The sequence below is a fragment of the Urocitellus parryii genome, chromosome 3, assembly GCF_045843805.1.
Source record: "Urocitellus parryii isolate mUroPar1 chromosome 3, mUroPar1.hap1, whole genome shotgun sequence".
Lineage (NCBI taxonomy): Eukaryota > Metazoa > Chordata > Mammalia > Rodentia > Sciuridae > Urocitellus > Urocitellus parryii.
In genome coordinates this window covers 116,480,890-116,505,884 of record NC_135533.1, presented here as the reverse complement: position 1 = coordinate 116,505,884, position 24,995 = coordinate 116,480,890, and the positions used below count along the sequence as shown (strand labels likewise).

Here is a 24,995-nt window from a genome sequence, read left to right as displayed (position 1 = left end):
TAGAGACGAATTGGGCGGGCCAGAATAAGCCGGCGAGGGTGAGGTCGACTGTGACCTAAGAGTGATCGTGGAGGTGGTAATCGGTTAAATCCGGGAGGGGCTGCTCCGAGCGCAGAACGGAAACCGAGATTTCTCCCGAGACCTGGGCGGCAGACGTCTCCCCCGCCAGGAGAAACCATTATTATGGAAATCAGATTGCTGGGCCGGCGGGGATTGTGCTTCCGAGCCGGTCTCTCTCTTTGAGAACCTTGGCTGGGGATAATCGGTGCCACTTCTTCATGAACGAACCCCCTTGTACTCCTACTGGAGAGAGGTAAGACTGTTGTGGGATCTTGACGTCGAGTTGAAAAGAAGCCTATTCCAATGCTAATTCACCAAGTAACCTACCTAATTCACCCCTGGAAGTAGAGCCTCGAACCGGTCAACCCGTGGATTTTGTTCTGCTATATAAGAATTTAACCAACGCTTCTCGGTGTTTGCCGACTTTTTTTTCCACCTGTAATGAGCTGGACGACCAGCTCTTGGGCCTTGGGCGGCCCCGAACAAGGCCTCCCTTCTGTGCCTCTCTTTCCACCTGTGACAAATGGAAGTATTAACTCTAGACACCAGTCTGATTAGATAGCTATGAAGGTCGAACTACAAGAGGGAAGCCAAAGGCTTCTTCATAGGTTGTAAAATGGTGAACCTCAACTGCTGTCGAGTTGCTATTTCTCTCCCTCCCTCTTCTTCATGCTGAACTATTCTTCAAGTCTCGGGTCATTTTTTTTTTTTTTCCTCATGGGAACTTTGTGACTCCTGAGCCCCCAGTCTGGAATTAAACTCTTTACTCTGTTCCCAAAGGGTGCTGAGACACCTGAGGTGAAGGCTGGAGAACTGATGGGCAGGCTGATTTGGAGGAAATGCCTCGCTTTTTAACTCCACTAACAACAGCAAGAAGAAATAGTTATCATTTTTGAAGTGCTCATTCGGTGCCAGACTCTATATTCAACACTACCTGGATTATCTCCTTTAAATTTTCACAAAATTCTTATTTTTTATGGTAGTGGGGATTGAACCCAGAGGCCTTCTACTAAGCCACACCCCCAGCCCTTTTATTTTGAGACAGGATCTAGCTAAATTGCTGAGACTGGTCTTGAATTTGCAGTCCTCCTGCCTCACCCTCTCCAGTTGCTGAGATTATGGACCTGTGCCACCACACCCAGATCACAACATCCTTTTAAGGTAGGCACTGTTACTCCTATTGTCAAAGGGCAAAATTACAATTATTTATTTACTTTTTTGCCAGGGATTTAACCCTGGGGTTCTGAAACATTACCCAGCCCTTTTTTATTTATTTTATTTAGAGACAGGGTCTTGCTGAGGCTAGCTTTGAACTGATCCTCCTGCCTCAGCCTCGAGACAAAAGTGTAGAAAAACTTATTGATTAACAACAAATTACTTTAGGTTTCCTTTTATTATGAAAGTATTAAGACCCAGGGAACTTTATTTTGCCAGTTGAGAGTGGCCTGTTTGAGAACATTGGCAATTACCTCTCTGATCCTCATTTCTCCAAGGTCAGATGAACAGCTTAGTTTCAGTTTGGTGAAGTAGAACTTTAGTGTGAGTCACTCCATTTTGATTTTTAGTCTGATCTGTTGAGCCCCAGGGTAGGATCTTAGTCTTTTTAAAAAGTAGTGTCTTTTCATACTTTTTGTCACTCAATCAACAGTCTCCTCTGTTCTACCCTCTGGGCACTGGTTGGGGGCTCCTCAGTTAATTTTGGAGGGGGGGGGGTCTGATGGTGAGAGTCCAGAATATCTCCTAGCATTTAGCCTTCCACCTGGGTTTTAGACCTCATCCCATGTCCCTTAAATGACCTTTACAACAAACCAGCCCTATCTGCCCTTCTTGGGGTAAGCCTAATGAATTTGACCCTGGGGCATTGATTGGCAGGTTGAATTTCCCTCTGCATCCTTTAGCATTCTTTCCAGAAGCCTAGGAACCCTGAGTGATTCTCTGTGATATTCAGAGGACCACCTTAGAGAGTCCCATAGACCCATCTGAGAAACTGATGTGACTCCATTTTTGAGAAACCAGCTTTTACCTCAAGGCCTGTCCCGAGGGAGGGGGTGTGACCCTTGTCCTTGGAAAAACCCACCTCATACCCACCCTGCTGAGTTGTTTAACTGGAGAGATATGCGGAGCCAGGTGTCCCTGACTCTGTTATGCTAGGTGAGGACTCATAGCACCCCCCTAGCAACCATCAATCAGCATGAGACAGGGAAAATATCTGAAATGCCAGGTGACCCTCCCAGTAGTTTTGGTGATTGATAACATGATTAGGCAACCCTGCAGTTTATTGAGTACACCAATCAGTTCAAAGGTATCCACCTCTTGAACTTACCAATCACCCTTACCCAACTTGTTCCTGCCAGTGAATGTGCTAATCAATATTAAGAGATGTAGTTTGATTTTCCCAGCCTGTATGAAAAGATTTGCTGTGTGATGTTGTGAGTATTCCCCAAAAATCTATAAACCCTCACTGAACTAAGGGCCAGGACTCACTCCTTTGGTTCAGCTGCATCAGGAAAAGGTTATGAATCCGGGCTCCAGCTTGCAATAAAGACTCTTGTGTGATTGTATCAGATTCGGCTCCTGGAGGTCTATTGGGGGTCCCACGAATCTGGCATTACACATCCATCCATTTCCCAAAAGTCTCCTGGGGTCATGGTATTGGAATGGTTTCCTAATTTAACCAGTATTGATCAAGCGCCTACAGGAAGTCTGGCACTGGTTCATGATACAATGGACATTAAGATAATTGTTCTCCTAAAGGGCTCATGGTGTCTTGAGAAGAAGACTTTTATCAAATTGTCAGATAGCTCAAGGCAAAAACTATCAGTGGCTCAGTCTAACTGAGGACTTGGGAGAGGCTAATGGGAGGCTAGAGAAAAGGAAGCAGCCAGGCCACAAATGACCTTGACAGTCAAGCTGAGGGGCTCTATCTTATCCTGACTATGGGCAGCAGGGGGAAAAAATGTTTGGTTTCTCATTAGACTGCCCTTTGGACTGGAGAGGTGTCATCTAAATCCAAATGTCCCTTTTTCAGTAAGACATAAGAGGGTGTGGGATTTTTGAAGCTTAGTTCAAGAGTTAGAAAGTGAGGGATCCAAGATGAGGAGAAGACAGGAGTCTGCCCCTCCTAGGGGTTCACGCCACAGCCCTGCTGCAGACATGGTGGTGCTGGTATGGCAAGTCTTTGTGAGGCTCTGCTGCTTCTCTGCTCTTGCTCCTGGGGTTGCTTTGGTGCCCATTATGCTAGCCTCTGGGAAGCTCCCAGACACTCCTTTCCCTAGGCTCTCTTTAGAGGCAAGTTACAGGAGAATGTTTAGCAATGTAGGACTTTGTTTTTGACATCAGTTCCACATGAGTACATTCCATCTCTTCAAAGAGATGGTTCTTGTGAGGAGAGCAGGAACCTCCCTGGTCTTATTCTTCTCCCCTCCCAGTGACTCAGTGAGCTCTGGTTTCAAGTCACTGGTTCAGAGTCTCGTGCTTTAGAATATAATCAGAAGACTAAGGAGGAAGATATTACAAATGATTCCCACTTAGTGGGACTTGAAGGAAGGAGAGAATTTTGAAGAGGGGAAGAAGAGGACTTTGTGAGCCTAGATGGAGAATCAGGCCAGGGCACAGCTAAGGAATTCAAGTTGACCTGCCCAAATAGAGATGAGGGACCCCTCAAGGGAAGCCACTACTGCCAGGCTCAGGGACTTGCCTTTTGTTCTGTAGGACAGTATGCATTAGATCACCTAAGAAGCAAGCTGAAATGCGAATTTATGCCCCTTACCTGAGAATCTAATTTGGTGTATTTGGGGAGGGGCCAAAATCTGGGTATGTGTATTATTAGTGAGTTCCCTGAGTGATTCTGTGATGGTCAAAGGACTGCCTTAGGGAATCCCATGGACCCATCTTTCCATTTCCCAGAAGTCTCCTGGGTTGGCCTGCTGGGCACCTACCCTCTAAACATTCTTTCCCTCTCTGCAGTTTTCCAGGGACACAGCTTAGAAAAATGCAGGCCTCATGTGTCACCAACTGCTGACCCACCGCCTTGATGACAGCACCCCTGTGCACCTTCCCAGTTCAGTTCCGGCAGCCCTCAATCAGCGGCCTCTCACAGATCACCAGAAGCCTGTACATCAGCAATGGTGTAGCTGCCAACAACAAGCTCTTGCTGTCCAGCAACCAGATCACTTCAGTCATCAATGTCTCAGTAGAGGTGGTAAATACCATCTATGAGGATATCCAGTATACACAGGTGCCTGTGGCTGACGCACCCGTCTCCAAGCTCTATGACTTCTTTGACCCCATTGCTGACCACATCCACAGTGTGGAAATGAAGCAGGGCCGTACACTGCTACACTGTGCCGCTGGCGTGAGCCGCTCAGCCACTTTGTGCCTTGCCTACCTCATGAAGTACCATGCCATGTCCCTGCTGGATGCCCACACATGGACCAAGTCATGCCGGCCCATCATCCGACCCAATGCTGGCTTTTGGGAGCAACTCATCCATTATGAGTTCCAGCTGTTTGGCAAGAATACTATACACATGGTCAGCTCCCCAATGGGAATGATCCCTGACATCTATGAGAAGGATGTCCGTTTGATGATTCCACTGTAAATCATCTCCTAGGCCTCTGCTTTGGGTCTAAGTACAGACCTATTATTGATCCTATATCAGGATCTGAACTTGAAGGATCTTTGTTGATACAGGAATGCACCAGATGATACCTTTTATAAGGGCAAAAAAAAAAAAAGTGATACCACAGCTTTCAACTTTGTAACCTATATCTTTAAAGATTAAACTTGATTGTTAGAGGTGAAGATAAATTTTCTACCCTATGAGTGGCAGGCCATGGCTGCTGGCCAGAGGGTGAAATAAGACAGGTGGTACACTGGAGAGAGACCAGAGCACCAGTGCCTGGAATCCTGCTGCCCTTCGCTAGACTGAACAACTCATAAACGAGACTGCCACAATCCTACTTTGTTCCTTCAAACCCAAAACCAGAGCCTTAAGCATCATGGCACCCCCTGAACTTTTCACAGTAAGTGCCAACCTACTGGATAAGTGGCCTTCAAATAGTGCTTTAGGAACCCTACAGGCCCCAAACAACCCACATCCATCAGTGGCCATACTCTAGTTTTCTAAGATCAAATTTACACAGAAGATAGTTTTCAAACAAACATTCCAATATTATAAAATTTTTTAAAATTTTTTTTCTTGAGTGCTGTTGTATGTGACTAGATCTTAAATCCCCTATCAGTCTTAGATAAAGGGGGCATAGTCCATTCTCTAGGACATGTCAGGTCTCCAGAGTTTTCTAGCTTGAAAGGCTGTACCTGCAAACCTGAACTTAGCCCTGTCACCTACCCTCAATGTGACTTAGAGCCTCAGTGTCCTCATCTGTGAAGATTCAGCAATTCTATAGTGCCAGGCCAGTCATGGTCCATGCTTAGCATAATGGACATCTCTCACTATGGATGATATACTCACTCTTTGGCCCTGCTGGTCCCAAGTCAAGGTATTTCCTCTCATCTGTGCATAGTCCTGTACTGTTTTCAAAGTGCTTTTCCAGAAAGTCACTCCATATAGGGGAGAAAAAGGGGTTTAAATCCTACCTCAGAAGAGGCATAGTCTTTTAAGCCTTTTCAAAGTTTTCATCTGTTTAATCTAGGTGTGACCTAGGGGTCCTGGAGCAAGGGGTACAATTCTGACTTCCCCCAGAAGGCTTTGTTTAGAATTGCTATGATTTGTGAGAATGACTAGCCATGCTTGTCTCTTTAGTTAGATGAACAAAACCTCCAGTGTATGCTTGTACCAGATAAATTAGAATAAAACCAATTAATTTAAATATCAGCAGATCTTAAAAACTACATAATGTGCCCACAACTGATTTATGGCTAGACTGCTTAACCAAAAAGAAACATTCTGAAACCCAAATATCAAATGATTGACATGGGATTTGATTTTTAAAAAGCTTGCGTGGGAAACTACATATTTCTTCCCAGGAAAATCCTATATATAATCAGAGAGCTCAATCCTGAATACATCACAAGTCTTTTAAAAAGAGGTGAAGGGTGTCTGCACCTTGCCTTTCAGGGATGTACACCTTTGTTGTTCCCCCACCCCCTTTTTTTTTTTTTTCAACTAGGGATTGAACCCTGGGGTACTTAACCACTGAGCCACATCCTCAGCCCCCTTTGGTTGGTTGGTTTGTTTATTTTGAGACAGGGTCTTGCTAAGTTGCTTAGTTACTGAAGCTGGTTTTGAACTTGAGATCTTCCTGCCTCAGACTTGTGAACTATAAGGATAGTAGCACCTTTGTAATCACTTTTTAAAATCTTGTGCCTTTCTTTGGATGCATCCTGAAATTCTTTTCAGTGGCCTAAATCAGGTTCCTTCCTGAGGCCAAGTTGAGGTCCTACTGCCCACTTGGAGGTATTTTGAAAGCTCGGTCCTTGTCCCCAATGCCAATCCCATAATGAGGACACAGTTTTGAGAAAAAGGAAAAAGAAGTTTTATGGCTTTGCCCGCAAGAGAAACAGGGGACTCAAGTCCAGAGCTGTGATTGCTCATCATGGGGAAGTAGGTTTTTAAAGGGGTGATTCAAAGGCTACATTCTAGTGTTCTCTATCTAGAATGGTAATTCACTTGCTAATTTGGGAGGTTGTCATGTCTTAGATCTTTTGGTGCCATCCCTAAATCTGAATTACTTCATTCCTGTGTTATGTGCTAAAGGACAGATAACTCCTAGGATGGGGGAAGAAAGGTAATCCTGTTTCCCCTGAGATTATTGAGAAGAAGAGGTAGAGGAAGAGAAAGAAATATGTCCATTTTAAAAATAAGTCACAGCGGCAAAAAAGAAAAAAAAAAGCATGAAGTGAATCACTGTTACAGAGGGACCTTCTCAGACTCCTGTCCTCTGACAAAGGGAAGCCTCATTATTAGAAGTCTCTAGCAAGCTGGGCGTAGTGGCACACATCTGTAATCCCAGTGGCTGGGGAGGCTGAGGCAGGAGGATTGCAAGTTCAAAGCCAACCTCAGTAAAGCAAGGCAAGAAGCAACTAACTCAGTGAGACCTTGCCTCTAAATAAAATACAAAATAGGGCTGGGGATGTGGCTCAGAGGTCAAGTACCCTGAGTTCAATCTCCAGTATGCCCTCCTTCCCCGCCAAAAAAAAAAAAAAAAAGAAGGCTCCAGTATATAATAGACATAGGGAACAGGGGTGGGGCAATGGAATGGGCTTAGCAATACCAGAACATTCAGGGCTTCAAGTACCAAGCTGGGGATTCTATAACTTGTCCTGTCTGTAGGACAGAAGGCAGTTCTCACAAAGCAAACATTTGCTAAGTGCTTGCTGTGGATCAGATTGTACAGTACTTTGTCAGGGGGCATACAGTAGTGGGGCTGACAAGATCCTACCCCAAGCAGAAAGCTTCCAGACTAATTCCCTTGTGGCCCCTGAAGGGAAAGTAAGGAACGAGAGACTGGTAAGCAAGAAATGAGAGACGGAGACTAGGCAGATACATATGAGAGTTTACTTGTCAGAGCTGAGAAATAAAGGCCATCTCTCTATAGGAAAGAGAGGCAAAACAGGCTTGGGTTCTGAGATTTTTATAGGGCAGGTTCAGGAATCAGCCAGGCTGGTCCTAATGCAATGGTTAAGAATTGGGTTGGTAAGAGGGAGTGGTGAGGCTTTCTCAGAAAGGGCCCTTGGCAGGAAAGTGAAACTCTTTACCTAAAATAGGGCTGTCACTTAATATGGCCATCCAGATGCTAAGCAAGGACCTTATAGCCCCAAGTTATGTCCTCACATTCTCAGTCACAAACTTGCCAACCTCAGATGGCTGCAGTGATCCCATCCTCCTGGTGTTCATGCCTTTGCATGAGTCAACTGTGGGCCTCCTGTATTAAACAGGTTTGACCTGTGCAATAAGATATTAGGGAATCTAATGAGGACAAAGTGTGACCATTGTGATTGAATTAAAAAGGACACTGTAGCTCCTTGCTCTCTTGAATCACTCTGGTGGAAGATAGCTACCATGCCAAGAGCCATAGAGAGAGGCCCACAAGGCGAGGAACTGAGGCCTCCAGTTAACAGCCATGTGAATGACCCATCTTGAAAGCAGAACCTCAGCCTTTGTCAAACCTTTGGAAGACTGCAACTTTGGCCAACATTTTTTTTTTTTTTTTAAAGAGAGAGTGAGAGAGGGGAGAGAGAGAGAGAGAGAATTTTTAATGTTTTATTTTTTAGTTCTCGGTGGACACAACATCTTTGTTGGTATGTGGTGCTGAGGATCGAACCCGGGCCGCACGCATGCCAGACGAGCGCGCTACCGCTTGAGCCACATCCCCAGCCCCTTGGCCAACATTTTGACTATAACTTCACGAAATACTCTGAGCCAAAATCCACCTCACTAAGCCACTCCCAAATTCCTGACCTTCTGAAACTGGGAGATAATACATATTTTGTTGCCTTAAGCCACTATTCTTGGGAATAATTTTGATTTTAAAATCTTAATTGGTTGTTTGATTCTAGAAAAGTCTACCCTTCATTCAGTGTTCAGGAGGCTGAAGCAGGATACAAGTTCAAGCTCAGCCAGGGCAACTTGGTGAGACTCTGTCTCAAAAAATGAAAAAAAAAAGGGAGTTGGGTCTGTAACTCAGTGATAGGATATCCTCAGTATTCAGCAAAACAAACAATCAAAAAGTAAAATAAGTGTTCTTATGGATGGAGCAGAAAGTCTTATGAACAGAGAAAGACTAAATAAGCAGAAACAAAGAACAAAAAGCTGATTGGTAGCTGGGCACGGTGGTGCACACCTGTAATCCCAGCAGCTCGGGAGACTGAGGCAGGAGGATGGCAAGTTCAAAGCCAGCCTCGATAATTTACTGAGGCTCTAAGCAACTCAGTGAGACCCTGTCTCTAAATTTAAAAAAAAAAAAAAAAAAAAGGGCTAGGGATGAGGCTCAGTGGTTGAGTGCCCCTGAGTTCAATCCATGGTACCAAAAAAGAAAATAGCTGATTAATCATGTCAAAGTCACTTTCTTTGTAAGATGTAGGCAGGGAGAACAGAACACTAGAAGAATAACTGGTTAATATCAGATTACTTTAGGTTACTTTCTGTAGAATTAAAAGATTAAAGCTCAGGAACTTCATTGTCATGCCAGTTGAAACCAGCCTGTTGGGGAATTTTGGTTGTTTTTCCTTATCTCCTGATTTCTGATTAAGGTCAGATAACAACCAGTTTCAGTTTAGTGATGCAGAATGTGAGCATAGGTGACTCCATTTTAATGTTTAGACTGGTATATTAGGCCCTACTGCAGAATCTTAGTCCAAAATAATGGCCTCCTTTAATGTTTTAAAAAATTATTATCCTAAATCAATACAATTTATAGCTGCTCTGTCCCCAGTGCTGCCTCTGTTATCATCCGCTCACCTGGACCACCACAACAGGTCTTCCCTAGTCTCCCTGACCCTTGGCTCAAGCCCCTAATTTTTCCTCCACATAGGGTCCAGAGGAAATTGAAGATTCTTTTTTTCTTTTTCAAGAAATATATACTGAGGACCATGGCTCCCTGTGAAGTGGCCCTCAGTTAAGTATTTTGTATTATTTCCAGAAAGCATTTGCAACTGAGCAGAAACAGTGAGATGGTAGAATTTCTGGGATCCCTCGGATTATTGGGGGGGGGGCAAATAAGGGAGTAAGAAGAGTCCTCATTTGCCCTAGCCTCCTAGAATGACAATCCAAGGGCCACCAGGGGAGGGCAGGAAGGGCACCCTGGCAGCTGGGACTGAGACAAGGCTTTGTTCCCAAGTTCACGATGGCAGGATGCCCAGAAAGGCCTCAGCTTCCCTGGCTTCCTCCAAGGCGGGGCCAGGGGGGAGGCTGGGACATCCACACCACTCTGCCCAGGCAGGAGCATGCTCTTGGGGCTCTCAATATGCAATGAAAGGCAAAGAGGTAGGAGAGATGGCCCAAGGAGCTTTTTGGAGGAACTGGTAAGCATCTGCCTTGAGTGAGTTTAATTGAGGACCTGTTATGTTTTAGGCATTATTGCTAAGCCCTTTCTGAAGCTGATTTGGGTTAGGTTTTACTGCTATTGCCACTTCACACAGAGACACAAGAAGGGAAGGTGCTTGCCTGTCACATAGTTCCACATTCCCAGCTCCAGGATTTGAACCCAAGTCTGACTTCAGAACTTTTACTAGTACAGTAGCCCCCATCTCTTATCTACAATTTTACTTTCTATTATTTCTGTTATTCACTGTAAAGAGAGCAGTCTGAAAATATTAAATGGAAAATTCCAGAAATAAACAGTTTGTAAGTTTTAAATTGTATTCTGTTCTGAGTAGCACAATGAAATCTCACATTGTCCAACTTCTACTTTCCTAGATGTAAATCATCCCTTTGCCCAATGTTTCCTCTCAGTATATGCTATTGACTTGTTATCCACTTAGTAGGTGTTTTCTTAATCATGGTTATCAGATCGACTGGGGTGTCACAATGCTTGTATTCAAATAACCCTTATTTTACTTAATGGATACCTCCAGAGCACAAGAATAGTGATGCTGGCAATTTGGATGTGACAGAGGTAATGTGTAAAGTGTTTTCTTTAAGTGAAAAGAATGTTCTCAATGAGGAAAGAAAAAAAATCATATACTGAGATTACTAAGATCTATTGTAAGAATGAAACTTCTATCTAAAATTGTGAAGGGAAAAAATGCAAGTTTTTCAAATTGCAAAAGTTACAGCTGCAGTGTGTGATTGCGTGCTTAGTTAAGATAGAAAAGGTACTTAATTTATGTATGTATAGAAAAAATATGGCTACATATGATTAAGTTACCATCTGCAGTTTTAGTCACCCATGGGGGGTCTTGAAACACATCTCCCTTGGATAAGGGAGGATTCCACCACCCAGTCCCTGCCATACCCTGAGCTGATGGCTGGGGAGAGAGCAGCAGGTCACCTTGAAACCTGATCTGGTGAAGAAGAGAGAAATTGATCTAGCTCAGAGGATGGGATATAATTGGGTCCCTACCTGGAGTGGTGTAAGGAGTTGGGGTGCCATTGAGCTGGAGCTTAAAACTCAATTTGGCATGGTATAGGTCAGGGGTTCAAGGAGAGAAGAGATTCAGGGCAGTGACATCTCTTATCCTGAGAAAGCTTCCTAGCAGGGACTAGATGCAAAGATGGAGACTCAGAGAGGTAAAGCCACTTGCCAGAGGCAACAGAAACTAGTGAAAGACAAAGCCTTAAAGTACAATGACCTTCACTGGGACTCTCCCCATTGGTCTCCCTGTGATAACTCCCAACAACACTATGAGGCCAGAAGAGGCCGGTCTGAAATCATGCCATGAGTAGCAAAGGCCTGAACTGAAACCCAGGCTTTCTGACTCAGTCCAGTCTCTGTGCCCACTGCTTGGAAGGAGTGATGGGAAGGCACTGGCTGTGGCCTTGTTGGGGCGAAACTTAGATACCTGATGGTCCTGAATCTGATGATGAACTAGTTTCCAAGTCAAGCTCATATCTAATTACTCCCCATAACCATCAGGATTTGATGTGACGGGGAGCTCACTTACTAGCCAAGCATCCCACCAAGCCCAGGACCCTGAGTGAGGGTGGTGCAGGGATGTTCCTGCTATGGCAATGGGACCTCAAGTGTGGAAGGGTCCTGAGTCTCTGAGGAGGCTCAGCCTAACCAAAGCCATCCTCCTTTGTTCTGCCTGGCCAAGCCTGAGAGTGGAGTTCAGAAGTGCCCAAGCTACATGAGGATTGGGCTGGGCCAGTGGCATCTCTGAGTCACAGGGAGGGTGGGTGGCGAGTGACTCAACTAGGTCCATTTCCCCTCCTGCAAAGCCACCCTGGGTGGAGTCAGGGGCCAGGAACCCCTGTGCCTCTATTCCTAGTCCCTCACCACCTGGCCACTACCCAGCCTTAGATTGACCCTTCACACAGCCCCACCTAGCACTAACTGGCACAGTCTGTGGTCCTTTAGAAATTCTGTTTACATAAAGAAATGAGTGATTCCTCCCTGAACCTCAGTCCTCCTAGATCCCAGCTGCAGCCTGTTTTAGCTCCCCATCCTCAACCAAGAAGAGACATTTTCCAGATGGGTCGGGAACCTTAGAAATGGGGAGGTGACTACCCAAGATAGGGATAGAGACAGCTGGCACCATCAATTTCTTTCTCATCCCTGATGCTGCCCAGTGGCAACTCATTAAAATCCTCCTCATTGGAATCATCAGCCCCATTTTACAGATATGGAACTGAGCCACAGAGAAGGGAGGGTACCTACCCAACATTCATAGTGAGGTGGGCAGAGCAGGATTCGGCCCCTGGACTGCCAGCTGTAGGCTGGATCCTTGTCATTTTTAACAGGTGATCCCTGAGGGGAGGTAGCTGGGTATAAGGAAGCACCAAGGAAAGACAGAGAGGTGATGTGACAAGGTTGAGGGTGGGGGACAGCTGGTCACAGGACTCCAGGCTAGCTCTAGGGATAGAAACTCCTGCCCTAGTTTCTCTGCATGGGAGCTCTGCTCCTTTCAAGGCCCTGGGCTAACCTTGAGTGCTCCCTGCTGAGTGCTCCCACTTCCTCTATGGGGACACTCCAGTGCTTTACCCTGTTCACCCGCAGCCCTGTGGCATGGACCATTGTTAAGACCCTCTCCTAGCAGTCTTCCTTTTGGGGCTTCTCTCTCTCCCTTCGAGACAAAGGGGTCTTGCTATGTTGCCCAGGTTGATCTCAAGACTCCTGGGCTCAAGTGATCCTCTTATTTAAGCCTGTAAAACCTGTCACTACAGGCACAGGCCACCATGCTTTTGTGTGTGTGTGTGTGAGAGAGAGAGAGAGAGAGAGAGCGCGCGCGTGCGTGTGCGCGCGTGCGTGTGCGCGCTATGGATAGAACCCAGAACAGTTTGGCAAGTGCTCCATCACTGAGCCACCCACCTCCAAACCCTAACCCCTAGGTTTCTCTCCCCCCCCCTTTTTTTTGCATTGCTAGCAATTAAACCAGGGTATTCTACCACTGAACTACACCTCCAGCCCCTTTTAATTTTTATTTTGAGACAGGTCTTGTTAAATTGCCCAGGTCAGCCTCAAACTTGTAATCCTCTTGTCTCAGCCTCTCTGTGCATGTGCCATGACTCCAAGCTTCTGGTCTTTAAAGGCAAGGTAGGCTGGCACAGTGGTGCATGCCTATAATCCCAGTGACTTAGGAGGTTGAGGCAGGAGGATCACAAGTTCAAGGCTGGCCTCAACAACTTAGCTAGGCCCTAAGCAACTTAGTAAGACACTGTCTCAAAAATAAAAAAATAAAAAAGGCCTGGGGATGTGGCTCAGTGCTTAAGAGCCATTGAGTTCAATCTCTGGTACAAAAATGAACTATAACAACTGAGGATGTAGCTCAGTGGCAAACACCCCTGGGTCAATACCGAAAAAATAAGGGAGATGTGCATGTTTGGACCTTTCCCCCTTGGCAAGGGTATAGCAGAAAGAAGGAAGGAGCGTAGGAGGGTACCAGACAGAGGGAACAGCATGGGCAAAGGCTCTGGCAAGGGTGTATCTGGCATTGTGTGAACCTGAAGGAAGTTACTGAGCCTGGAAGGTGGAGTCCAAGGGAAAGAGAAGTGAGACAGGAGCCTGATGAAGCCACAGGAGCCAGATCCCAAGAGCTGTGTGTGGTCTGGGGTAGGAAGTTCTGACCATATCATTAGAGCAGTATGAAGCCACAGAGCATGTGTGTTTTTGAAAAGTTCCTTCCAGGTGAAGGGGCCCTGGGAGAGGGGACAGGGAAGAACAGGGAGGAGGCCAATGCCACTGTCTAAAAAATGGATAATAGTGGCCTGGCTAATGGAGGGATTATAGAAAACAGGGCTAGGCTGGCGGCTTGAACAGGCTATGATAGGTCAGAGACAATGTCCTAGTTTCAGCATCGGTGGCCCACTGCTCTCCCTTTATTCCCTTGGCTGTACCCACAAGGAATGACACAGGATCCAAGCAAAAATAGTTTATTTGAGGATGGAAGACCCAAAAATGGGAGGACCAAGAATGAGGCTGTAGCAGCTGCCTGGAGTTGGCATAGACTACCCCAAGTCCTTGAGGGATCTAGCAGTGGAGAGTAGTTCCACTTTCTTGGAACCCCACACTGCTTACCCCACTGGAGGAAGAATTGTGCAATTGTTGAGAATCGTTGTCATCATAACACGTTGAGATTTTTCAAAGTTTGCCCAGAAATTTCAGTGTAACAGTTGATACAGTTTTACTAATCATAAAAATTAGTCCAACAGGTGCAGTGACTATGCCAGGCTTTGATCCACCATCCCGCGGTGGATGGGGTCTGTGACAGGGTAAGATAGGCAGGGACAAGAGGTAGATGTCTCTGGAAGTCACCATTCCAGCTCTTACGGAGTCCTTCCAGAAGGTGCCTCTCCTTCCCTTGGCCTGGTGGCTGCCTGCTTTCCACTTTTCCCATGGCCATTGGCCAAGGTTGATTCAGGATGAGGCTGTCCTGGGTGTGGTTCATGAGTTCCCCCAGATCTCAAAGACCTTTGCCAGGCTTCTCTCTTTGCCACAGCCCCCGGCGGGCAGCCCACGAGGCCACAAACTCACAGTTGTGGTAAAGGAACATTCCTGAAAGGGTAAGCGCAATGCCCACATAGCTCAGGGTGCTGAGGTGGCTGCCAAACAGGAGGTGGGATAGGATGAGGTTGCCCACGACGGTGAGGTTGCCCAGCACATGGACGGTGAGAGCGGAGGTGAGGGCCAGCAAAGAAAAGCTGGCGAGGTTGTAGACCACAGACAGGAGGCAGCTGAGCAGGACACAGGCCCAGAGGCGGGAATCTGTAGGAACGGGTGGTGGGGCCACACCAGCTTCCAGCACCAGTGCTGCACCCGCCAGCAGGCAGAAGCTGGGCAGCGAGGTTGCATACAGGAGAGTCACTGCATCTAGCCTTTCCTCCTGCAGCAAGGCACCTGCAACCAAGACAGTGACCTCAGGACCCAGTGCAGTGCAGAGACAAGCCCTACTGAGCCAACCCAATGTGGCCTCCACAGCTGATCTCAGGAAACCTGCCTTGACCATTTATGCAGGGTTAATGACTCTTGCTCTGAACTATGACCGTCAATCAGGAGAGTCAGACCACCTGGGTTTGTGTCCTATGTCCACTCCTGACTAACTGTGACCTGGGCTCAGTAAACCTGTTTCCTCACTTGGAAAGTTGGGTAAATAGTAAAATATACCTTTTTTTTTTTTTGGGGGGGGGGTAGTAGTGGGAATTGAACCCAGGGCCTCACACATGCTAGGCAAGTGCTCTATCACTGAGCTACAGCCCCAGGGTGGCCTGTTTTCCTCCCTCACTCGCTCCCTCCCTCCATTCCTTCCTTCCCTCCCTCCCTCTTTTCCTGTGACAGGGATTGAACTCAGGGCACTTAACCACTGAGCCACTTTATTTAGAGACAGGGTCTCCCTGAGTTGCTTAGGTCCTCGATAAATTCCTGAGGCTGGCCTTAAACTTGTGATCCTGTCAGCTTCCCAAGTAGCTGAAATCAGGTTGTGTGCTACACACCAGCTAAAAGGATAATGTAAAGTTTTAATAAGTAAGCATTCAGTAAATATTTTAAAAAGATTTTTATAAAAGACTTATCTACTTCAAACTACTTCCCACAGGGTGAAACTAATGTACCTGGAACAACCAAGTGTCAATGAACACGAAAAGTGGCTCCAAAAAAAAAAAAAAAAAAAACACAAATCAAACTCTTCAGGGGCTCCCTAGGCCTGGAGGGAACTTTCTTAAGTTCTTAACCCATCTTTGAAGACCCTGTACTATCTGACCCACCTTTCTTAGCTCCAGCCCTTATCAGACCCACCAGGATCCCACACTGTAGCTCTGAACACCTAGCAATGGATGGGCCAGCAGAGGGTCCTGCCACTTATTAGCTACATGTCATAAAGGAGGAGAAGTCGGGTGGGGAAGGAGGAGGAATTGGAGAAATAGGAGTGGAAAGGGGGAGTAGGGAAAAGAGGAAGAAGAACAAGATAGATTTTTTAAATAAATGGTTTGAGTCAAAATGGTGGGTTCAGTCTTTGCTTCATGTATTTATGACCACTGGATGACAAGGGAACAAGAAAGTCATTGTTGGTTCTTGGCTCTTACCCACTGTTTATGACGATAATCAGTATTTTTTGCTACCAACATTAGGGTTTGTTGAGATGGATCCAGAACTAAGAGGAAACTTCTTTTTTTCCTTTTTAGTGGTATAGAGGATTGATCCCAGGGGCACCCTACCACTGAGCCACATCCCCAGCCCTTTTTATTTTTTGAGATAGGGTCTTTCTATGTTATGCAGGATGGCCTCAAACTTGTGATCCTCCTGCCTCAACCTCCCAGGTAGTTGGGATTACAGGCGTGTGCCACCAAACCCAGCAAGAGGAAACCTTTTAAGAGGAGATGCTGCTACCTTGCACAGGTGTGTGACTGTGTGCTGGTATGTACCTGTGTCTACACATGCTCCATCCAGCCAATTCACAAAGGAAGTAAGTGTTACTATTAGAGTCAGATACAGCCCAGGTGAAATGACAGTATATGCATGAGGACAGTGAGGTTTGGGGCCTTCTTCAAGTGTTTGTGGAGAGAAATGAGTAATTGATACAGGTCCCCTCCCAGGGTTTTCTGAGCCTCTGCACATTTTCTGACACGCACTTTCCAAACAGTCACATACTTGCTTACTCACTAAGGCTATGCTTAGAATAGGAAATTTTATTCCTTTCTTGATTTCATTCTGTTTTGACTTTGTTCTCCAGGCAACAGTCCCTCAGGCTCAAGCATTTCTAGAAATGAACAGATAATCAGAATGCCTCCTGCTTTTTGGTTCCAAATTTAGCACCAACAGGAGCTGCCTCTGGCCTGTGTATTAAAGGGAAGGCTTTGGATTTTCAGGTGAATTTCACCCTTGCTGAATTTCACCCTCGGAGGCAGCGAGGTAGGAAAGTTCTAGCCTCTTCATCTAGCTCCTTGTACCTGTCCTGCATCCCACCCTGAAGGGCAGGGGAAGGGCAGTGATCCCCTGTCAGAGTCAAGTCACTCTCAAAATGTGAGTGTGTCATCCTGCCTCCTCAGTGACCCTTCCCCTGCTAGAAACCATCCATGTCAATTTTCTTCTTCGAAGGCATTTTTGTTTCATCTTCTGAGCACATCTGTGCTTGTGCCACATGCTGACATACCAACTGATCCTTCTCCAAACTCTGCTTTCTACTTTTTGTCCTATTCCTTTTTTGACCCTACCCTAGCTGTATAATCACCCTCTCTTTATGTCTTAAGTCTCCATATGTAGCATGGGGAGGTAACAACACCTCTCTTACAGGGGATGAGGTGTTCAGCACAGGGCCTGATGCCCAGTGTAACTGCTAACCCCAGCAGCTGACATGATCCCCCATACCCTGGCATGGCCTTTTCCCATTCCCAGAATTCCCTTTCCAGCTCTGTCCCTATGAAGAGCTGAACATGGTGTGGTACCTAGTGTTGGACATTATCATAATTATGTTGTTGTCATTATCATAGATACACACTTCCTCCCCTAGGCAGGTGTGCTCAGGAAGAAGCACCTATTCCTACCACACATGTGCCTACCTTGGCTATAGAACATCTCTCCTGAAAAGATATTGTCTTCCAGGTCATACAAGAGCTCAAAGAACAGTGATGGAGTCAGGTTGCTCTGTGACACAGGTGGGTAGAGCTGAGAATAAGTTCAGCAGGCTAGCACCCTACTTCCCCTATAGCTTCCCTAGGCTTCCAACTGGTCCAGATAGGAGGAAAGCTAGGGTTCTGCCCATTGCTGACTGGGCTCTCCCTTCCTGGACACTTATCTTCTGGTCCTATGGCATCTGCTCTCAGTAAGGGAGTTGTCATCAGCCATCTACACCCTAGTCTGAATCTGGTCCTGACACCTCTGGCAAAAGAAACCTCTTCCTTTTCAAAACCTATCTCAGTCCCTGGATCCAGTCTGTTCCTTCCATCTTAGCTGGGCTCCCATCTCTATTAGTGGGGCCTCCAGCCTCCTAAGCTTCATCCTTAGCACCTTGAACTAGGCAGCCTCACCAGCTTACCAACTGGGCTGTCAGAGCCACTTCAATAAGTCCATCATTTAAGAAGTGTCTTCCCCATGACCAGGTCCAGGCCAGATGTTGGGGGCACAGAAATTCCCCAAAGCTTGTCTAATGGGAAGCAGATAGATTATCAATGGCTCTGAATGCCCCAGGATGGGGAAAGCAGAGGACACTGTGGGAACCCTAAGTAAACATCCAACTCATCAGGATGTCAGGGAATTGAAACTTGGGAGGGAAGGAAAGAGCTAGCACAAGCTAAGAAGGGATCTGATGCAAGACACATGCCATTCCATGCCTCCTTGCCCCAAGGCCTGGCTGTCCAAAGCCACTCTTGCAGATAGGAGTTGCCTGGGGCCCTGAGTGAGGAGTACAGCCTCAGCAGATTCTCAGTGGACCTTTTTTTTTTTTTTTTTTTTTTTTTTTTAAGAGAGAGTGAGAGAGGGGAGAGAGAGAGAGAGAATTTTTTTAATATTTATTTTTTAGTTCTCGGCGGACACAACATCTTTGTTGGTATGTGGTGCTGAGGATCGAACCCAGGCCGCACGCATGCCAGGCGAGCGCGCTACCGCTTGAGCCACATCCCCAGCCCTTCTCAGTGGGCCTTGAGGCTAGGACCTTCCCAGCCTTGTGGCCCTGCCCAGGAGGGCCTCAGAGGGTCAGGTTTCCCAGAGCCAACTTATGCCCAAAGCTCATGCCCAACTTCAGTACCCAGCTCATGTAACCTGAGGGCAAAAATAGAACTGGGCTTTGGCCTTGCCTCAAGGCCTGGGAGAATGGGGACAGGACCTCTGGGTCCCGGCTCCAAAGATTCCAGGGCAGGGCTTAGCTCTGATTCAAACTGCCCCAGGCTTAGGTTGTCCCAAACCCTAATCCACCAACCCTGGAAACTACCCTCTAACACTCCTCTACCCCTACCACAGCCATTCTCTTTCCCAGGCCTGAGTCTGGGTCTCTTCACAGGACCTCCAAACTGGGAGGGAGGGAGAATAAGAGGCGCATGGGACTCTATCAACTCTGACCCTCCTCCTCTGACCCAGAGAAGATCTAGACTTGCCCAAAGTTACCCAGAAAGTATGAGCAAAGACATAGGTGATACCCAGAACTTCCTACCCAAGTGGGACACCTAAGGGAGGCCAGGGCACAAATTAGGTAGGAGCTATGTTTAGGAAATGTGTGACCCTGGGTCACATAAACTTCTTTGTGTCTCAGTCCTACCACTTGTAAAATGGGGATGAAGGCAGTAGTTGCTATGATAACTGAGGGTTAACACCTAGCACCAGGCCTATAACACAGCTCCCACAAAACATCAGCATTTCCTAGACTTGTTCAAACCCTGTCTTCCAAATCCAGCTCAAGACCTGCCATCTTTTTCTTTCTCTCCCTGTTCCACACTTTTTGGTCTCTTTCTGGTCAGCTGACTGTCACCTGACTCCCCCAGCATGGATTCTGGGTTCAAATCTTACCTCTGCTGCTCACTGACATATCATGGTCCATAGCAAGGTCTCTATTAAACAGAGACAATATGGTACCTGCCTTGATGGGGCGGTGTGGGGATTCAGAGAGACAAAAGATTTAATGAGCCATGTAAGACATATCATTGGCAATTATTACTGAATATTAGCTAAGCCTCCAGAGCCTGAAATCACTTAGCTTTTGTTCCTCTCTGAGCCTCAGTTTCCTCATCTATAAAATGGGATAACGGTCACACGGTCACACCCTTCACAGGGACATCCAGACCACACCCACCCTAATTCCCACTTCCCCATATGAACTTACTCTGCTGAACAGACTTGAGACCTCGGAGGCAGGTGGCTGCCAGCAAGAAGCCACAGCCAGCAGGGGGTGCCCAGAACTCTCCAGCCAGGCTGCAGGCTGCCCCCAGGCAGAGTGGACCCATGGCAGCAAACTGTAGTGGATGGTGGCGACGTCCCAGCAGCAGCGCAGACAGGGCCATTGTGAACAGTGGTGTGGTGGTAGTAGCCAGCTGAGCCAGGTCCAAGGGCACAGTGCTCAGACCCACATTGCCACAGGCCATGGATGTGCCAAAGGTGAGGCTGAGCAGCAGCACTCGTAGGCGGGTGCTCCCAGGCATCCCGCGTCGTGCCCCCCAGTGGCATGCTAGTGCTGCCGCCAGCATGTGCAGCGCTGAGAGCAACAGGGGCCGCCCGAAGCCATGCACTGTGAAAATCCACTTGTTGAGGCTTGACATGCTGGCTCCTGCCAGCAGCCACACCAATCCTGCCACAGCCACCCGGACCCGGCCAGGTTGCCGGAGGACCTGGGGGCTGCCAGGGGGCCACTCAGGGGATCCAGCCACTCGAGCACTTCCAGTCACTTCCACTGCTTCCGCTGAGGTCATCCTGCCTTCATGTTGTTCCAATGGGCAGCGGCACATTCGCACCAGTGGAGATGGGGCAGGAGGCAGGCTCCCCAGTGAGCAGCTCAGGTCCACCAGAGATCCTCACTTTGAGTCAGGCCAGACTCTGGTTCCTTGTACCCTGTGCCAGTCTCAAACAGGTGAGGGAACGGTTTCTGTGTGCAAGGTCCCCTGGGCCAGCCGAGGTCTGGAAGCTAGGCTATCTGTGTTCTGACTCAGATAAGGTAGAGTCTAGGTTGTGGCTGCTGGGATGCCAAGCGTGAGCCTGGTCTCAGAGCTCCGAGCACCTCTGCCCCGTGCTGGATGAAGTCTCCACTGTCCTCCCTGCACCGAGTCTACGGTATGCTCTTAGATGGAATCCTCTCCTTTTCTCCTCTTCAGTGCCTAGGCCCTTTAGGGACTCCCAGACTTCCTGCGCGCTCCGGCTGTGACCAGGCCTGTCAGGGGCAATCCTGGCTCCGCACCGTGTGGTACCCGGGGGTGGTCGTGCCTCGCTACCTCCGATAATTCCCGGGATGTGCGTTGACACACCAACCTGCGCTCCGACCGGTGCCAGGCGGGGATCTCGGCTTGATTCCAAAAGGGCCGGTGCTACAGCTCGGAATCGGACTCGGACTCGGACTCGGAGCTGCGCCGGCTGCGGCTGGGGCTGCGGCTGGGGCTCCAGGAGAGCCTCCCGCCCGGCTCCAGTCCCGCCCAGCCAGTTGGGCGCGGCCTCGCGTCCTTGGCCCCGCCTCCTCCACCACCTCCTCCGCCCGCGCCCCACCCGGAAAGTTGGGCCTCGCCCCCCGGCATCATCCCGGGTCAGGCCCCGCCTCTGGAGCCCGGGTGTGTGTGTCTTGCCCCGCCCTCACGCCTAGGCTCTCAATCCTCCGGTGACCGGCTTGGCAGGCCCGCTTCAGCTCCTCCTCCTCCTCCCACCTCTGTCTGCTCATCTGTGGGTTAGAGTCCCCCTAATTGGAGTCTTATCTGCCCCACCACCAGTGGGGATCAGGACCCTCTCCATCTAGCTCCAAGGAGAGTCCCCCATAAAGACCAACACGTAGTGCTGGATATACCTGGTATTCCCCAGAGCTTCCCAAGCTGTCATAAAGGAGTGGGATATTGAAGAGGGACACACAGGCCCTATTCCAGGACCATTCTCAGACCTACATCATCCCTGCCCATAATTATCTTGTGGGGCCTTGGCATCCAACAGGGCTAAGTCACAAGGTCCCCTAAGTCCACTCCCTCACCCCTCCTATTCTCAATATACTCCCCCTTCTCCCAGCCCAGGGCGGTGCCCCCTCCGGCCACAGAGGAAAGCTGAATCACCACCGCTACCCACAGCTGCGGAAGCAGGGTACTGCCAGCCGGTATCCATTCCTGGCCAGCAGCATCTGTTCTGTCCCCTGGTCACTCAGAGCTGACTTGTAGGTGAACTTCCTGGGGTCCACCTCCTACCCCCAGCCCTAGCAAGACAGCCCTGGGCTGTAAGGCAGAGCAGCTACCAATAAGTCTGCCTCTGTCTGGATTTCTGTTTTCCCATCCGAAGGACAGATGTTTACGTAGCTTAGGGTTGTGTAAATAGAGCGCACCAGAACAGGACAGGTCGACCCAGATTCCAGGCCTGGACCTGGTCTCTCTGAGCTCTGGAGTCCAGGTGAACAAGGACCAAGGCCCAGCCAGGGGCCCAGTACCATCTATGAGCCTCTTTCTTGTTGTCAGGCTTCCTTCCTTTATGGAAGCTCCTGCCCCTGAACAGGGTTCACCCCTGTCTGCTCTGACCAGAGAGTCCTTGACAGCTACCTGACTGGAGGAACAAAGACAGCAAAGGGGGACGGCTTAACTTGGCCCGCTCCGCCCTCTGGTGGTCAGAATTTCCAATGACTGCAAGTGCCTCTAAAGCCCTTCAGTCATTGGACACCGTGGAAAAACCTCAGCCTCACAGGAGACGGGTATTGTCAGACCTCTCTGTCAGGGGTTCCAGGAATCTACGTAGTCACGTTAGCTTCTGGTGATTCTGATGCCTGCTGGAGCCTGCAAATCACTGCGGAATAGCCCAAATTTCAAGGCAAGGGGCACAGGTAAGAGGATTTCCAGGCTGAAGACAAAAGATGGGGCCATTTTAGGGTTTCTTCAGGAGGAGTTGTGGGAGGGAAACTGAACCAGACAAGGGGACAACCCCACCCTACTTATTGAGGAGGAGGAATCTGGGCCCCCTATGGGCTTTATTCTTTTGCGGATTTTGTCAATTTTTAAGTAAGTTCCCTTCACTAAAAAAACAATGTTAAGAATAATTTTTAAAAGCAACAAAAACACCCTGATCTTTTCAGAGATGAGCTGGTAGGAAATGCTAGGTGGTGAAAATCTGTCTACACTGCCTCTAAAGACCATACAAAGTAGCTCTCTCCTGCCCTGCCTCGTGAGAGGTGGCTCTGAGGAAAGTGGATTAATTGGCTCTGAGGAAAGTGGATTAATTAAGTGAGATCTGAACAGACGTTGGTGGTAGAGAAGGTGTATACCCCAGGGGTAGGGGAGGCTGAGGGCAGAGTTCAGTGAATATGATCCAGCAGTGACCATCCCAGAAGGGCCAAAGTGCAGGAAGACAAAACTACCAGCTGCCAGGGAATAGAGCACTTTATCCCATCTGTTCTTTGGTTACCCCTGGAGGCAGGGGATTACTCTCACAGAAGTTTTGGTGAAGGGAAGGAAGCAGGTGCAGGGCCCTCAATAAGTTATTTTCATGTGGGAGAAGGAGGGATCAGAGTGCCCAACTTCATGGAAGCAGCAAGGGACTCATTCACATTCCTTGAGGCCTACCAGAAAGCCCAGAGTAGCCTAAAGTTGCCTACATCTCCCCAAGTGCCTCAAATATGAGACTTGCGTGTTAGGGGGCCAAGCAGTGCTATGGGAAGTAAGCAGTGCAAAGTGGGACACTGGGATGACTAGAAGTGAAGAAGAATCCATTTCTAGCCACTGGGCCTCAGAAGCTATGGGACAGTCTTCTCTCTTTTCTCTTTATTGGTCATGACCCTGGACAGATCACCTCTCCACTGAGGCCTCAGTTTTCTCACATATGATCTATGATGTGATCATAAGCATGAACATTCTGTGTAAACCCAGGCATTATCCCACAGCTGGGAAATGGGAAACAGGCTTAGGAGCAGAATGTCTGGAGCCATGGTGTTCTAAATGCAGGTTAGACCAAGCCAAGTCCTGGAGGAGAGCTTCTCAGACCCTGGCTTCTCTAGGTCCCTGCTGATTGTGCAAAACTACACCTGGCCAGTGGCTGTGGGACACATGATCAGAAAGTAAGAAGGAACTTAGGGCTTGAATTGGAAAGGTGGCAGAGTTCTGGCTAGAGCTCTACTCAGAGAAAGCTGAAGAAGAAGAGACGGGCTGGGAAAATATAGGTAAGAGAGCACTGAGCCTCATATTCAAGTTCATTACTGTTCTTGGCAACTCCCGAATCAGTGGGCTGGGTCTGCTTAGCAAATATCCTTTTGGTGATCTGCTGGGGGGCTTGACCCTCCAACATTGATTGTGGGGAGCTTGAGGGCACAGAGAAACCCCTCTGGAGACGGTTTCAGAGAACAGCATCTGCTTTATTGCTTTTATAGCAGGTGTGTGCCAATCTACATATAAAAGTCATGATAGGCCAGGGGTGATACATACATATCATCTTATAGAAGTCAAGACACCAAGAGTCCAGAAACTACCACATACCCGACCCTGCACCAACAGGGGAATAACTTTTTGTCAAAGGAATAAGGAAATTGTGCTTGCCAGTGTTCTACAGCACCTTGTCCCACAAAAATAGTGTTCTATGTTAGGACTTCCCTGCTGCACAATGAGCAAGGTAAGCATTCCTCCATGCGGTCCAAGGTTAGGCCCTGCACCAGTGAACAGGGTTCAGAATCTTCCTGCTCCTCAGAGCCAGGAAGACAATCCCTCCTGGAGGAAGGAGCAAACCCAGCTCATAGACCCTGAGACCTGCCACAGCCAGTCTTTCCCATATGGAAGGGCTTGTGGCTTTCTCAGGTCATGTCACAGCAGGTAAGAGGCAGCTGAAAAGTGCCCTGTCAAGTGTCATTCACTAGGATCATTGGATGAGGATCTCAACTCTTCCACTTACAGATTGTGTGACCTGAGGCAAACACCAACCTCTTTTAGTCACCACTCCTCTGGGGAAGAGTTGTAAGGGGAAAGTCACAGAGCAGGTCCAGAGTTCTCTCCCTACCACAATTAAGGAATGGCAAGTGAATAAACACTTCTGTGTTTTGAGTGAAGACATTTCACCTTAGAGAAACAGGGCTGGTTTTCACTGGCTTCCTGCTATTTTAATGTTTCAATATAGAAGAATGTTTTAAATCACTTTCTTCCCTTGCCTGTCCAGATCCTTAATATCGGAAGCCAGTCCTCTAGGAAGAGGCACATGTTTAATCTGTGGCTTCTGGGACTTCAAGTTCGTCAGCTTGAACCTTATGTG

General features: G+C 48.0%; 2 protein-coding genes across 3 annotated transcripts; one reads left to right on the top strand and one right to left on the bottom strand.

Annotated features, from left to right (window-relative positions):
- The first annotated feature begins 75 nt into the window (after window positions 1-75).
- On the top strand, window positions 76-5,994 carry Dusp18 (dual specificity phosphatase 18). Of its 2 annotated transcripts, none has more exons than XM_077796816.1 (2): window positions 76-313; window positions 4,027-5,994. In XM_077796816.1, the coding sequence occupies exon 2, from the start codon at window positions 4,094-4,096 to the stop codon at window positions 4,658-4,660; it is 567 nt and encodes a 188-aa protein (XP_077652942.1). In that variant the 5' UTR covers window positions 76-313; window positions 4,027-4,093; the 3' UTR covers window positions 4,661-5,994. The 2 variants fall into 2 exon arrangements, with proteins under 2 accessions (XP_077652942.1, XP_077652941.1); XM_077796815.1 differs by lacking the exon at window positions 76-313 and adding an exon at window positions 828-1,221.
- An 8,043-nt stretch (window positions 5,995-14,037) lies between these two features.
- On the bottom strand, window positions 14,038-21,164 carry Slc35e4 (solute carrier family 35 member E4). Its single transcript, XM_026408925.2, has 2 exons — window positions 19,924-21,164; window positions 14,038-15,017 (listed from the first exon to the last, which is right to left on the bottom strand). Exons 1-2 carry the CDS (start codon window positions 20,540-20,542, stop codon window positions 14,584-14,586), a joined length of 1,053 nt encoding a protein of 350 aa, XP_026264710.1. The 5' UTR covers window positions 20,543-21,164; the 3' UTR covers window positions 14,038-14,583.
- Window positions 21,165-24,995: the final 3,831 nt, after the last annotated feature.

Bases quoted from the DNA above. Each gene is read 5' to 3' on its own strand.
- Dusp18 (XM_077796816.1), top strand. From the start codon at position 4,094: ATGACAGCACCCCTGTGCACCTTCCCAGTTCAGTTCCGGCAGCCCTCA.
- Slc35e4 (XM_026408925.2), bottom strand. From the start codon at position 20,542: ATGTGCCGCTGCCCATTGGAACAACATGAAGGCAGGATGACCTCAGCG. The intron at 15,018-19,923 runs GTAAGTTCATAT...TCTTGGTTGCAG, and splicing joins TCTCAAGTCTGTTCAGCAGA to GTGCCTTGCTGCAGGAGGAA.